This window comes from Meles meles, chromosome 20 (genome assembly GCF_922984935.1).
Source record: "Meles meles chromosome 20, mMelMel3.1 paternal haplotype, whole genome shotgun sequence".
NCBI lineage: Eukaryota > Metazoa > Chordata > Mammalia > Carnivora > Mustelidae > Meles > Meles meles.
Genome location: NC_060085.1, coordinates 18,372,943 through 18,387,646, shown reverse-complemented (window position 1 = coordinate 18,387,646; position 14,704 = coordinate 18,372,943). Strand labels below are relative to the sequence as shown.

The 14,704-nt window shown below is 61.0% G+C and overlaps 1 protein-coding gene across 8 annotated transcripts in view; it reads left to right on the top strand.

The window, feature by feature from the left end:
* PLXNB1 (plexin B1) overlaps positions 1-14,704 on the top strand; it is a 29,322-nt gene that overhangs the window by 5,741 nt on the left and 8,877 nt on the right. For all 8 annotated transcript variants that reach the window (XM_045990433.1, XM_045990427.1, XM_045990430.1 and 5 more), the window contains 27 exons: positions 6-58; positions 726-1,838; positions 2,521-2,703; positions 3,046-3,174; positions 3,272-3,372; positions 3,662-3,794; positions 4,087-4,243; positions 4,486-4,594; positions 4,677-4,785; positions 5,177-5,863; positions 6,073-6,195; positions 6,383-6,505; positions 6,775-6,868; positions 6,944-7,116; positions 7,272-7,423; positions 9,854-9,959; positions 10,102-10,238; positions 10,505-10,681; positions 10,876-11,047; positions 11,237-11,479; positions 12,245-12,421; positions 12,498-12,646; positions 13,154-13,254; positions 13,358-13,575; positions 13,742-13,920; positions 14,062-14,128; positions 14,382-14,528. In XM_045990433.1, the coding sequence (XP_045846389.1) occupies positions 732-1,838; positions 2,521-2,703; positions 3,046-3,174; positions 3,272-3,372; positions 3,662-3,794; positions 4,087-4,243; positions 4,486-4,594; positions 4,677-4,785; positions 5,177-5,863; positions 6,073-6,195; positions 6,383-6,505; positions 6,775-6,868; positions 6,944-7,116; positions 7,272-7,423; positions 9,854-9,959; positions 10,102-10,238; positions 10,505-10,681; positions 10,876-11,047; positions 11,237-11,479; positions 12,245-12,421; positions 12,498-12,646; positions 13,154-13,254; positions 13,358-13,575; positions 13,742-13,920; positions 14,062-14,128; positions 14,382-14,528 (5,253 nt within the window). In that variant the 5' untranslated portion in view covers positions 6-58; positions 726-731. The remainder of the gene's footprint in view (positions 1-5; positions 59-725; positions 1,839-2,520; positions 2,704-3,045; positions 3,175-3,271; positions 3,373-3,661; positions 3,795-4,086; positions 4,244-4,485; positions 4,595-4,676; positions 4,786-5,176; positions 5,864-6,072; positions 6,196-6,382; positions 6,506-6,774; positions 6,869-6,943; positions 7,117-7,271; positions 7,424-9,853; positions 9,960-10,101; positions 10,239-10,504; positions 10,682-10,875; positions 11,048-11,236; positions 11,480-12,244; positions 12,422-12,497; positions 12,647-13,153; positions 13,255-13,357; positions 13,576-13,741; positions 13,921-14,061; positions 14,129-14,381; positions 14,529-14,704) is intronic.

Below are 14,704 nucleotides of genomic sequence, written 5' to 3'. Positions count from 1 at the left end.
GCTAGGTGACTCCCACACAGGTCATGCTGTTGTCTCCTGATCCAGCCGGCCCTGCCAGGTGAGCCTGACTTCACACCTAGGCACCTGGGAGAAGAATGAGTCCCGCTTCTTCTTAGGGCTCTCCGAGGTGGTGTCCAGTCTTTCAGGCCCCAGCCCTCGCAGGCTCAACCTCTGTCATTTCACCATTGGTTTTGTGGATTCCTTCTGGATTCCTGACCTAAAAGGCCCACCATCTAATTCTTGCTCTGCTCTAATGTGCAGATGGCCCAAGAGAACTTGCCCTCCCTCTTTCCCCTCAGGCCGCTGACCTCTGTGCAGAGTGGTCCTCTCCCTCCTAGGGGCCCTGAGCCCCTCCTTCCCCTCACCTGTGCTTCTGCCTCTTCCAGGCCCTGGTCCCTGGGGATGGGATGTTTCCCCCATCTCTGGCCCTCTGGCTCTTCCCCTGGGACTCTGTGATGACAGGGTGGTACAGGGTGAAGGGGTGGTGGGGTGGGATGGAGGTCCTCCTGGGACAAATGTGCTTGCAGAAAATGGGCAGTGTTGAAATTTCCAGGAAAGATCACCTGACCCTTTGCTAGTGTGCGGTCCTGGGGCCATCCTGGACCATAGTGCCATCTAAGCCTAGGCCTCCTTTGCTCACTCCCTGAGTTAAGAGGATCCTCTTGGCAATGTGATAGCCCTGTCCCACCGGTGGCCCATCAGCTCTCCAACTCTCTCCTTGCCAGGTGACCATGCCCGCCCTCGGCCCAGCTCTTCTCCAGGCGCTCTGGGCCGGGTGGGTCCTCGCCCTCCAGCCCTCTCCACCGGCTGCTTTTGCTCCCAACGGCACACACCTGCAGCATCTGGCACAGGATCCCACTTCAGGCACTCTCTACCTAGGGGCCACCAACTTCCTGTTCCAGCTGAGCCCTGGGCTGCAGCTGGAGGCTGCCGTGTCCACTGGCCCTGTGCTAGATAGCAGGGACTGCCTGCCACCTGTGATGCCTGATGAGTGCCCCCAGGCCCAGGCCACCAACAACTTGAACCAGCTGCTCCTGGTGAGCCCAGGGGCCCTGGTGGTGTGCGGGAGCGTGCACCAGGGGGTCTGTGAGCTGCGGCGCCTGGGGCAGCTCGAGCAGCTATTGCTGCGACCCGAGCGCCCTGGGGACACCCAGTATGTGGCCGCCAATGACCCTGCGGTCAGCACGGTGGGACTGGTGGCCCAAGGCTTGGCTGGGGAGCCCCTTCTCTTTGTGGGGCGGGGATACACCAGCAGGGGTGTGGGGGGTGGCATCCCTCCCATCACAACCCGGACCCTGTGGCCTCTGGACCCCCAAACTGCCTTCTCCTATGAGGAGACGGCCAAGTTGGCCGTGGGCCGCCTCTCCGAGTACAGCCACCACTTCGTGAGCGCCTTTGCACGTGGGGCCAGTGCCTACTTCCTGTTCCTGCGGCGAGACCTACAGGCTCAGTCTAGAGCCTTCCGTGCCTATGTGTCCCGAGTGTGCCTCCGGGACCAGCACTACTACTCCTACGTGGAGCTGCCTCTGGCCTGCCAGGGGGGCCGCTACGGGCTGCTCCAGGCTGCGGCTGTGGCCACATCCCTAGAGGTGGCCCAGGGGGAGGTACTCTTTGCAGCCTTCTCCTCGGCCGCTCCCCCGACCGTGGGCCGGCCTCCGTCGGCCGCTGCCGGAGCATCTGGAGCCTCTGCTCTCTGTGCCTTCCCTCTGGACGAGGTGGACCGCCTTGCCAACCGCACGCGAGATGCCTGCTACACCAGGGAGGGCCGCGCCGAGAACGGCGTGGAGGTGGCCTACATCGAGTACGATGTCAATTCAGACTGCGCGCAGCTGCCGGTGGTGAGCCCCAGCTCCCCCCTGTCTGGCAGTCACAGCTAGACAGGTGGCCCGAGGAGTCTGAAGCGAAGCTAGCGGTGGTGCGGGGGCTGATGAGGTCAACAGAGGTAACGTGCTTCCTCTGTGCCTGGGCGATGGAAAGACAGCTTGCCGAAATCGTGGTGCGCAGAGGTCAGAGAGCCAACTGTTCGGAACCGGGCTTGGCCTGGACACTGCAGAGGGCGTATTTGTGTGGATGGACTGAGGGTTCTAGGGTGTGGGCCAGGGATCTCGATTGTAGGGAGCTGGGCCCTGTTTTAAGTTTTTGAGCAAGGGAGGCAGGGGAAATTGAGACTCGTTTGGCTCTAGCTTCTGGATGGATAACACGGGGAAGAAGCCACACCCAGGAGGACTGAATGAGGGACAGGTGGCAGGGGCCCAGGGGAGCAGACTTGGACAGGAGGATTCAAGCTTTGGGAGGCTTTGGACAAGTGGTCCAGGGGAAGACTGAGCGCATAAACCGGGGCAAGTCCAGGCAGAGAGACTGGGGTGAGGGTGAGGTTTCTAGGGGCTCCCAAAGAGAAGGGTGAGGGAATAAGGCTGTCCCAGGAGGCCCTGCAGAGAAGAGAGAATCATTTGGGAAGAGCTGGCTGGGCCGTGTGATTGGGATGTCCAGGGAGGGTCTTATTGGGCTTGTTGCCTGTAGGACACCCTGGATGCTTATCCTTGTGGCTCGGATCACACACCCAGCCCCATGGCCAGCCGTGTCCCCCTGGAAGCCACGCCCATTCTGGAATGGCCAGGGGTTCAGCTGACAGCTGTGGCAGTTACTGTGGAGGATGGACACACCATTGCTTTCCTGGGTGACAGTCAAGGGCAACTGCACAGGGTGAGTGCGCAGGAGGTAATGGGCCCTGTCCCAGGGTCTGGAGGGAACAGGCTGCTGGTGACCAGCCTGGGCAGAGCTACACCTGTGACCCCTGGGGCCAGGATGAGGGGTCTGTGACACACCCCTGGCCTGAAGGCTGGGAGAGATGATTTAGGCTTCTTTTCCCAGGGCTGGGTGTCATTTACCTGCAACCTCCCCCCACCCCCTCCTCAAGGGCTGGGTGGCAGGACCTGTACTGCCTAGGAGACAACTCTGCTTCTAAATTGCTTCCCTGTAGGGAGAGGAGAGGGCCTTGGGTCTGTGACCACGGACCTGGGTCCCAGAACTTGTCTCTGATCTCAGGTCTACTTGGGCCCGGGGAGTGATGGCCACCCGTACTCCACACAGAACATACAGCAGGGGTCTGCTGTGAGCAGAGACCTCACCTTTGATGGGGCCTTTGAGCATCTGTATGTCATGACCCAGAGCACAGTGAGTGCCAGGCGGGAGCTAGGGCCTGGCTGCTGGGAGGGGCGTTGGGGCTGTGCCAGGGACCCATGAGTCACTGGTGTTTGGATTACCGTCATAGCTTCTCAAGGTTCCTGTGGCCTCCTGTGGTCAGCACCTGGACTGTGCATCTTGTCTTGCTCACAGGGACCCATACTGTGGGTGGTGTGTGCTCCTTGGCAGGTCAGTGCTCCCCTGACTCCTGACCCTTGACCTATTCCCCAGCCCCAGCCTCCTGCCCTCACCTGCATAATTGCCCTGTCTAGTACTCCTGGTAGTCATTGATCCTTGACTTGCAACCCCTGCTCCCTGGACGCCCTCCTTTCCTTCCTCCATCATCCATTCTGGGCATCAGTGCCCTGCCAGGGCAGACATAGCCTCGTGTCACAGCCCACCTGAGGATCCTGCTCAGGTCCCCAGTGCTGGGGGTGTCCCTGCCCCCTGAAGGTGGTTCCCCATTATTTTCATGCAGGTGCAGTCGCCACTCTGAGTGCTCACGGGGACAGGGCCCAGAGCGGTGGCTCTGGAGCTTCCAGCCCAAGCTAGGCTGTCTGCACGTGGCAGCCATGAGTCCTGCCAACATCAGCCGAGAGGAGCGGAGAGAGGTGAAGGAGCTGGGCGGACGCGTCCCTCATGGGGAGGGCTCTGGTGATGGGTCAGTACCCCACGTTTTAGTGTCAGGTGCTCCAAATACCACGTGGCCTTCCACCAGTCATTTCTCTTGGGGCCTTGCTTTCTCTGTTTCTAACCCAGGCTGGAGGGTGTTTATGAAGGCTCGGGGCCCGCCAGCTGTCAGGGGCCACTAGCCCCTGAGCCTGCTCACCTCGGCTGCCCCGGAAACGGGCCCTGGCCTGCTGCCCAGTGGCTCCAACAGCCTGTCCTGGCCTCTCTTGGCAGGTTTTCCTGTCAGTGCCTGACCTGCCGCCTCTGTGGCCAGGAGAGTCCTATTCCTGCCAGTTTGGGGATCACCAGAGTCCCGCCCTGCTGACCAGTGCCGGTGTGATGTGCCCTTCCCCAGACCCTAGTGAGGCCCCAGCGCTGCCGAGAGGAGCCGGTGGGTGAGAGAAGGGGCCAGCTCTGGGGCTTGGGAGCCCCACCCTCTTCCTGTCTTGCTCCAAGGGGTGCAGTTGGGGTGAGGTGTGAATCCGGGCAGGGAACCCTGAAGTAGCACCTTTCTCTGAGTCCCCTCAACTGCCCATTTTGTGCCCTGTGGACCATGTTGCAGACCCGGGGCGCTCCCCTCTGCTAAGGGGTGTGAACCCCACTCAGCCTGGGCCCTCTCTTCCTGCTTTGCAGACCACGTGTCCATGAGCGTGGAGCTCAGGTTTGGTGCTGTGGTGATTGCCAAAGCTTTGCTCTCTGTGTATGACTGTGCAGCCGTCACTGAGCTCCGCCCATCTGCGCCGTGAGTCCCCTCCCCCGCCGCTGACCCCTGGCCCCCGGGCTCCCCCACAGTGACTCCTGCCCAATGGCTGCACTCTGTGCAGGTGCCAGGCCTGTGTGAGCAGCCGCTGGGGGTGTAACTGGTGTGTCTGGCAGCAGCTGTGCACGCACAAGGCCTCCTGTGACGCCGGGCCGATGGTGGTCAGCCAGCAGGTGAGCAGGACCCCCAGCTGGCCCCCACGGGGTTGCACGGGTGTCTCTGACGGCCCGGGGTCTGTGTGCCTGCCCCCCCGATGTGAGGCTTTGTCACGAGCCTCCCCCCACCCCCCTGAGCTGCTGTGTGTGGCGGACTCCCTGGAGTTTCAGGAGAGAACCTTTGTGGCTGAGCGGCAGGGGAGGTCTGGGCCTCGGACCCCACCTCAGCACAGATGCCCCTGGAGCCTGCCCTCCCCTCCCCTCTCTCCTTTGGAGAATTAACGGGCTGTTTTTGTTTCTCTTTCCCTTGGTCTCCTTTCCTCTTAACACACCCTTTGCCTGCCTGCCACCTGCTCCTGCGCCTGCCTGCTGAGTGGCCCCTCCTGTCTTTCTCTGCCTCCCCCTTCAGAGCCCGCTTCTCTCCCCAGCCCCTCCAGCAGGAGATGCACCCACCCCTTTCCCACCCAGAACCCCTCAGGCCCCAGTCACCTCTGTTCCCGACACCCTTCCCGTGGAGCCTAGGATCCCCTCCACAGCCACAGCCTCGGCTGTCCCACCTGGGGACAGGCCCTCCCTGCTCAGCCCCTGGGGGCCAGGGGCGGGTCCTGGTCCGGTACCCGCCTCCGCCTCCACAGAGTCACCTCTCCATGAGGAACCTCCCCCTCCCGACCCCCCCAACAGACCTGGAACCGCTGTCCCCGCCCCCACTGACTCCGGACCCACGGCCACACCCGAGGACCTCTCGGCCTCCCACCCATCGCCCTCAGATGCAGCAGCACTGCCCCCCGCCCCTGCAGACCCCGGCCCCGAGGCCGACCCCTCTGCGGCACTCCTGGACCAGCCCCCCGGCACTGCTCCCACCACCACTTTCCCAGGGGCCGCTGGCTCCGTGAAACCTGCCCCGGACTGGCTCACGAGAGAAGGCGGCGAGCTGCCTGAGGCGGACGAGTGGACGGGGGGTGACACGCCCGCCTTCTCCACTTCCACCCTCCTCTCAGGTGATGGAGACTCGGCTGAGCACGAGGGCCCTCCCGCCCCCCTCATCCTCCTGTCCAGCCTCGACTACCAATACGACACCCCCGGGCTCTGGGAGCTGGTGAGGCCCAGCCCAGGAAGGAGGCCTCAGGGGAGGGGACAGAGGGCAGACTCAGCCCCTTACCTGCCTTGTGATCCTGCATCAGGAGGGATCGAGGGGCAGGGTGGGTTCTGCAGCTCCACATTGGCCTTGGGCCCTGGGTTCTGCACGGGGAGCCTCCAAGTTGACCGGGTGGGCGCCATAGACTGCCTTGCTCTTGGTGTCTGCAGGAGGAGGTGAACCGGGGGCCAAGTGCCTGCCCTTGCATAGACAGTGTTCAGGGTTCCATACTAATGCCAGTGCACGTGGAACGAGAAGTCCGGCTGCTGGGCAGGAACCTGGGCCTCTTACAGGTGAGCGTGTCCTGTGGAAGGTGGATGTGTGGCCTCCTTGGCTGTTGGTTATCTGTACGCAAGCCCTGGAATACAGGAGGAGGTCTTGGCCCTCAGTCCCAACCCGGGGGCTCTGCGAGGGGCCCTGGCAGGGCTCACTGGGCCCAGTTCCTCCAGCTGCCCCACCAACTGTGTCATCTGCCCCCAGGACAGCCCGGGAGACAATGAGTGTGTGATGGAGCTGGAGGGCCGCGAAGTGGTGGTCGAGGCCCGGGTGGAGTGTGAGCCCCCTCCAGACACCCAGTGTCGTGTGACCTGCCGGTGGCACCAGGTGCGGGTCACAAGTGCTGGGGTGGGCGAGGATGCGCTGGCCACGGGCCGGCCACTGGCCTCAGCTGGCCACGCCACATTCATCCTGGGAGTCTGCATACCCTGGCTCTGGCCTCTGACCCTGTGTGCCTTGGGGTCCCTGTACCCCAGCTCTGACCTCTGACCTGGTGCTCCCATAACTAGTCCTTTTGGTCCTTTCTGTGACCACGCCCCCTCCAGGCCTGATGCCTCCCCCGGCCCCAGGCTCTGACCCCACTCCCATTTCTGCAGCTCAGCTATGAGGCTCTGCAGCCAGAGCTCCGCGTGGGGCTGTTTCTGCGTCGGGCTGGCCGTCTGCGTGTGGACAGTGCCGACGGGCTGCATGGTGAGCTAGTGGGGGCCTCTGGGGCCGCGGGACTCCTTTACGCCCGCCTCTCACGTTTGTTTCTGCTCTCTCCAGTGGTGCTGTACGACTGCTCTGTGGGACATGGGGACTGCAGCCGCTGCCAAACTGCCAGGCCCCAGTACGGCTGTGTGTGGTGTAAGGGGGAGCGTCCACGCTGCGTGGCCCAGGAGGCGTGTGGCGAGACCGAAGCTGTGGCCACTCAGTGCCCCGCCCCCCTCATCCACTCGGTGTGTGGCAATGCTGCCGTGTCCCTTCCTCTCCGCTGCCTTTAGAGGGAGGGCAGGGTGCAGGGGGCCTGAAGGAGGGAGGCTCAGTCTGCATCCCCGGGCTGCCCAGGGGTGACTGGCAGGTGGAAGTGTTCTAAGTCCGTGTCTTGGAACAGGTGGAGCCACTGACCGGGCCTGTGGACGGAGGCACCCGTGTCACCATCAGGGGCTCTAACCTGGGCCAACACGTGCAGGACGTACAGGACACAGTCAGGGTGGCCGGGGTGCCCTGTGCCGTGGACGTTCTGGAGTACGAGGTCTCTAGTAGGTGAGTTAGCCGGACCAACGGGAGTTCGGCACACCTCACGGGCTCCCCAGTGGGCTTTCCTGCACTTGGCCGCCCACCCACTCCTCATCTGTCCTTCCCTCTCCCCCTTTCCCTGCTTCTGGTCGCAGGGCCTCAGAGCAAGGGTTGCTGTCTGAGGCCCCGGAGCGTTCACCTCCACTTCGTGCACAAGTGTGCACGTTCCTGGCCTGGGCTGCCGGGGAGTCACTGCTGGGCCTAGGCCCGTCTCTACCTAGAGCCAATAGATGGCCCCGTCCAGGTGTTCTCACCTGACTTTCTGGTGACCAGGGACGTAGTTGTGATAGCAAGGTTCTCAGATCCCAGATGACTATGTTCAGGGGCTGGCTGTCCACCAGCTGCCCTTCTGCCCCAGGCACTGCTGCAGGAGGGCACCTCAGGATGACAGACTTGTGGCCCACCTGCCGAGTCCGGTCCCTGGGTCCCCAGCTGCCTTCTCAGGCCTGCAGCTGATAGCAGTTCTGGCCCATGGTAGCCTGGCTGGCAGTTGTAGGGTCCCATGCAAAGGTGCCCACGCAAGACAGTCCCAAGGCGATATCCACGATCAGCAAATCCCAAACCCAGCTGAATATCTGGGTTACCCGGAGAGCCTGTCCAAAGCCACCATGGTATATGTGCTGCCGAAGCGAGCACCCAAAGCCACCATGGAATGGGTCCTTCGTGCCCACCCTCAGAGATTCGGACTGAGTAGGCGCATGCTGGGACCCCGTAATTTGTATCTTTTTTAACTTAATTATTTATTTTGGTAATCTGTATTTTATTTATTTATTTTTGAAGATTTTATTTTTTTTTAATGTTTAAAATATTTTTTTAAAGAATTTATTTATTTGTCAGAGAAAGAGAGCATGTGCATGCTTGAGCACAAGCAGGGGGAGAGGCAGGCAGAGGGAGAAGCAGGGTCCCCACTGAACAAGGAGCCTGTTGTGGGGCTTGATCCCAGGACACTGGGATCATGTCCTGAGCCAAAGGCAGAGGCTTCACCCACTGAGTTGCTCGGGCATCCCTATTTATTTATTTTAATATTTATTTATTTAGTTAGTTTTTAAAAGACTTTTATTATTTGACAGAGAGAGACACAGTGAGAGAGGGAACACAAGCAGGGAGAGTGGGAGAGGGAGAAGTAGGCTTCCTACTGAGCAGAGAGCCCGATATGGGGCTCGATCCCAGGACCCTGAGATCATGACCTAGGCTGAAGGCAGAGGCTTAACCACTGCGCCACCCAGGCACCTCCTTTATTTATTTATTTTTAGAGAGTGAGTGGCAGTGGGGTCAAGGTGGGGGAGAGGGACAGAGGGAGAGACAATCTTAAGCAGGTTTCATGCTTAATGAGGTGCCTGACGCAGGGCTCAATCTCATGACCCTGAGATCATTACCGGAGTTGAGATCAAGAGTCAAACACTCTAGTTGACTGAACCACGCTGGCACCCCCTCGTATTAAGTATTTTAAACTAGACATTGGGGGCACCTGAGTGCTTCAGTTGGTTAAGTGTCTGCCTTTGGCTCAGGTCCTGATCTCGGGGTCCTGGGATTGAGCCCCGCATCAGGCTTCCTGCTCATCGAGGAGCCTGCTTCTCCTCTCCTGCTGCCTCTCCCCCAGCTTGTGCTCTCTCTCTTGCTCGCTCACTGTCAAGTAACTAAATAAAATCCTAAAAAAAAAAAAAAAAGTGAACCAGACTTTGTTGGAGCACGTGGTTTCCCCCTTCAGTGTGTTATGACCGAAGACTGTTAATGATTCTAGAGCCATGAGACTAAGGTAACTTGCTAAGTGATTTATAAAGACATTCAAACATTCGCCGGTTGAAGTCTCTCCTGGGTACTTCACACATCACTTGCTCTGTTTTCCAACGTGCTGGCACTGAGTGTGACCATGTCACGGAATCGCGCCGCTGCCAGCTTCATGTTGGGGAAATTGATTTGCCCTGAGCTTCTGTTTTCTGGCCAAGAACCAGCATTTTCTGAGATTGCTCACTTTCCCTTTCTGTCTGTCCCCTGACCTGACTAGAGGCTTCCAGGACTTTTTTTTCACGAGGAAATCAAGTTGCCACTGCTTTGCGAGTGGCGTGGCATGCGTGGTGGTGGTTAGGCCAAGCGTTAGCGCAACCCCTCATCCCACAGCAGCCCTCCGGGGCTCTCTGTGCCACAGAGAGAGGGCGATTCCCCTTCATGAGGGGGGCCTCAGAGTTGGATTTGAGTAACTGAAACTGTGACTATGAATTCGCAGGGGCCAGAGCCCCCTGGAGTGCCGTAAGGCATTCCCTCCAAAGCAAGAGCATCTCTGTCAAATTCAGGAGCGGGAACAACACCTGACTGAGTGGGGGCAAGGAGGGGGCAGCTGAGTCCGTTTGAGGGGGCCCTTGGTGTGGCCCAGCACCCCAGCCTGCCCTGTGCCCACAGCTTCGTGTGCGTCACTGAGGCCAGCGGGGGGGAGGTGGCTGGCACGGTGACGGTGGAGGTGCCAGGAAGAGGACGTGGCATCTCAGAGCATGACTTCGCCTACCAGGTGAGGTGGCTCCCCCCTAGCCCATCTGGTTTTGCCCTCCTGGGGCTTCCCACCCTAGGGCCTTCTGTCTGCCTCAGGCTCCCCTGGCTTCCCTGTGGGTGGCCTCATGCCTGCCTATCTCTCCCTACCCCTGTTCCCACAGGACCCGAAGGTGTATTCCATCTTCCCGACCCGGGGCCCCAGAGCCGGGGGCACCCATCTGACCCTGCATGGCTCCAAGCTCCTGACTGGGCGGCTGGAGGACCTCCGAGTTGTTGTTGGAGACCAGCCTTGTCACCTGTGAGGGCTGCTTCCTCATTCTCCCAAAATCCATGTGTTCGGTGGAGAAGACAGAGGGGCGGGATGCTGGGGAGACCAGCAGTGGGGGAGAGGGCCAGGTCTGCTCCAGCAGAAAGTGGCCAGATCTTCCCGAAACTGGGGCTTTTGTGGGAAGGCGGCCTCCAGGGTCACCTGTGGAGCTCTCAGTGGGCTCTGAGGGAAGCGAGTGGAGGCCCGAGTGGGTCCTGTGTCCTGGCCCACCTTCCACTAGTCCCTCCCTTCCGTAGGCTGCTGGAGCAGCAGGCCGAGCGGCTGCAGTGTGAGACCAGCCCCCACCCTATGCCTGCCGCGCTTCCTGTGGCTGTGTGGTTTGGGGCCACTGAACGGAGGCTTCAACATAGCCGGTTCGAGTACACATCAGACCCCAATGTCACCTCTGCCGGCCCCACGAAGAGCTTCCTCAGGTGCTGGGCCGGTTGCTGCATGGCATGTGCTGGCGGCGGGGGGGTTGTTTTGCAGCTCTAGGACGTGGAGGGGTTGCAGGGCTTCCTGTGGGCATTGTGATTCCCGTGCCAATGGCAGGGAGAAGGACCATGTGGCTTGGGCTGGGCTAGGCAGGTTCTCAAAAGCCATCCACGGTTCATGGTCTGTCTTGCAGCGGAGGACGTAAGATATGGGTCCGTGGCCAGAATTTGGATGTGGTACAGACACCAAGAATCCGAGTGACTGTGGCCCCAAGAGCCCTGCTGCCTAGCCAGGGGCTTGGGCGGAGGCGCCGCGTGATCCCGGAGACGGCATGCTCCCCTGGTGCTTCCTGTGGCGGCCATCATGTAGGAGACCCACGGGCGTCCCTACGAGGAGACCCTTGGGGCTAGCTGTCCCCCGCGTCACCCCCACTCCCCCTCCTTTGCACAGCTATGGGTGGCGGGTACCAAAGAGGCTCTCTCCCTGTCCTTGCCGGACCCCCTTCCTGCGTGGCCCTCAATGGGTCCTCCCTGTCTTTCCTCCCTCTGCCCCAGTTTGAGGAGCCATGCCACGTGAACTCCTCTCAGCTCATCACGTGCCACACGCCTGCCCTCCCAGGCCTGCCCGAGGACCCCTGGGTCCGGGTGGAATTTATCCTCGACAACCTGGTCTTTGACTTCGCAACGCTGAACCCCACACCCTTCTCCTATGAGGCCGACCCCACCCTGCAGCCCCTCAACCCCGAGGACCCTACCATGCCGTTCCGGCATAAGCCTGGGAGCGTGCTCTCTGTGGAGGTACTGTGTCCGCTCCCATGTGGGTCCGTGCGACCCTTCGCTTTGCTGGACATTGCTGCTGAGGGAGACTGGGGCGGGGGCGGGGTGCAGCATGGCAGCAGAGCAAGAGCCAGAGGACAGATCTGGCTCTTCACCCTTCATGTGGCGAGGGGCTGAGGGGTTGGTGGGGGCTGCCCAGCCTGCCGCGTCGGGCGGAGGCTTGGGTCCTGCCGCCTGGGTCCCAACACATTCTGCGGCAGGAGTCTGAATGACAGTATGCAAATGGTCTGGCACACACAATAGCTGGGGGCATGGTACACAGTAGGCGCCTGGGCTGATGCCCGTTTGGCAGCCTGGCTCAATGTGGACAGGCCCTTGGCATGGGTTCGGACATGTGCAGTAGGTGGGCATCCCGGAAGGCTGTAAGTGGCCAGCCCACCGTTGTGCACCTGGTGGGCCCACAGACAGGTAGGGGCTCTGGCTTTGTGAGTAACTGGGTGTCAGGATTGAGGGGGGGACTTTCTATTGTCCAGATTTTTAGCTCTGGAAAGTGTGAAGAACAGGAAGGGCAGAAGAGGGTCGGGGGCAACTTGGGAGATAACCATGGACAGCCGCCTCCCCCACAGGGGAAGAGTGCTGAGGCATCATCAGTGCTGCGCGGGGGGGGGGGGGGGGTGTGTGTGTCAGGACGGTCCTTCCCCCCTTTGGGGGGATGGGATCTGAGTGACCACCGGCTCCTCCCCTTAGGGAAGAGTTCTGAGTAATCTATGTGACCTCGTGTTCCAGGGGGAGAATCTGGACCTTGCGATGTCCAAGGAGGAGGTGGTGGCCATGATAGGGGATGGCCCCTGTGTGGTGAAGACGCTGACCCGCCACCACCTATACTGTGAGCCCCCCATGGAGCAGCCCCTGCCCTGGCACCACGCCCTCCGAGAGACACCTGATGCTTTGCCCGAGTTCACGGTCAGTAGGTGGGCCTGGGCTGGGCCGGGCCCTGGGCGTGTGCTGAAACCTTGCTCACTGGGGGCTTCCCATGTAGGTGCAGATGGGGAACCTGCGCTTCTCCCTGGGCCACGTGCAATATGATGGCGAGAGCCCCGTGGCTTTTCCCATGGCAGCCCAGGTGGGCTTGGGGGTGGGCACCTCTCTTCTGGCTCTGGGCGTCATCATCATTGTCTTCATATACAGGTGGGTGCAGCTGGCCGTGGCTGGGCTAGGCCAGCAATGGGGGTGTGGCTCTAGAGGAAGGGCAAATGAGGCCAGGGGTCAACAAACGTTCCTGGAAGGTGCCCGAGAGTACTAGTTTTAGGCTTTCATGGGCCAGGTGGCCTCAGTTGCCATGGTTCTGCTCTGCTTTTACTGTGCAGAAGCAGCCATAGACAAGAGGCAAACTCATGAGTGTGGCCATGTGCCAACAAATCTTTATTGACAGAAATAGGCTGTGGGCCAGATTTGGCCTGGTTGTAGTTTGTTGATCCCTGGACTAAACCACTGGGCTAGACTGGAGGTGGGCTTGCGCAGGACGGGACAGGCTAAATTATTCTGGGCGACGCCTTGGCTTGGCCAGGCATGGCCGTGTTAGACGGTGCCAGCCTGGGCCAGGGTGAGGCTGGGGTAGATAGGCCTGGACCCGAGGCACCAGAAAGAGCTCTGTTCTGGTCCGGCCTCCCCCTTCCTGACCTTGGTGCTGAACAGGAGGAAGAGCAAGCAGGCCCTGAGGGACTACAAGAAGGTCCAGATCCAGCTGGAGAATCTGGAGAGCAGTGTGCGGGACCGCTGCAAGAAAGAGTTCACAGGTGAGGCTGAGGAGCAGAGGCCTGGAGGATGCTCCAGGGCTCTGCCAAGCCTCCTCCCATGGCATGGGTCCCAAGCCCCAACCCGGCCTCCTCCGCTCCACAGACCTCATGACCGAGATGACCGATCTCACCAGTGACCTACTGGGCAGTGGCATCCCCTTCCTCGACTATAAGGTGTATGCCGAGAGGGTCTTCTTCCCCGGGCACCAGGAATCACCCTTGCACAGGGACCTGGGTGTCCCTGAGAGCAGGCGCCCCACTGTGGAACAGGGACTGGGGCAGCTCTCCAACCTGCTCAACAGCAAGCTCTTCCTCACCAAGGTGCCAAGCGCCCTGCCCCGCCCCAGGCCCCAGGCCTCAGGCCTCTCCACCACTGGGGGAAGGGGAGGGAGGCTCCTGGCCCCGCCCCTCGGGCCCTGGCCCTGCCTTCTCTGTCCCTCCGGTTCTGAATCGTCCGCTCCCTCCCCATCCTGTCTCCCGGCACCAGTTCATCCACACCCTGGAGAGCCAGCGCACCTTCTCGGCTCGGGACCGGGCCTACGTGGCATCTCTGCTCACCGTGGCGCTGCATGGGAAGCTCGAGTACTTCACTGACATCCTCCGCACGCTGCTCAGTGACCTGGTGGCCCAGTATGTGGCCAAGAACCCCAAGCTGATGCTGCGCAGGTCTGTGTGGCTGTCGGAGGCCGTGGGGGCTGGGGGGGCTGTCAGGGCTGGAGGCAGGGGCTCAGGGAGGCCGCCTGGGGTAGAGGAGTCTGTGGCTCAGACGCCTCTCGGTCCTGCCCCTGTCCTTTCCTGTCCTCCCAGGACGGAGACCGTGGTGGAGAAGCTGCTCACCAACTGGATGTCCATCTGCCTGTACACTTTTGTCAGGGTGAGAGAGGCAGAGGCAGGGGCAGAGTTGGGGGAGGCAGGGTGGGAGGGGCTACCCCCCCCCGGGGGGGGGCAGGGCTGTCAACCACACAGCTTCTGGCCCCCAGACAGCTTGGACACTCCTGCCCAGCAAGTCTCAGTCACCTTAGGCACTCTGCGGCCCGTCCCCCTCCCCAGCGTGGGCCATGCTCCATACAGCTCCGTTTCATGCCCATCATCTGACCCGGGGTCCTCACGGCCTGTCACTCCCCTAGGACTCAGTAGGGGAGCCTCTGTACATGCTTTTCCGGGGAATTAAGCATCAAGTAGACAAGGGACCAGTGGACAGCGTGACTGGCAAAGCCAAATACACCCTCAATGATAACCGTCTTCTCAGAGAGGATGTGGAATACCGTCCCCTGGTGAGTGGGTGGGGAGGGAGAGGGGAGAGGAGGGTAAGAGTGGCGAGGGACAGAGCGTGTGAACGTGTTTGCGCATAGTGGGGTCAGACCCTGGTGAGGATGAGTGTGGGTGGTCGTGGTGAACATCTGTGTCTGGTTTACAGTGGGCCTGACTTCTGGCTGGCTGCTGGGGAAAG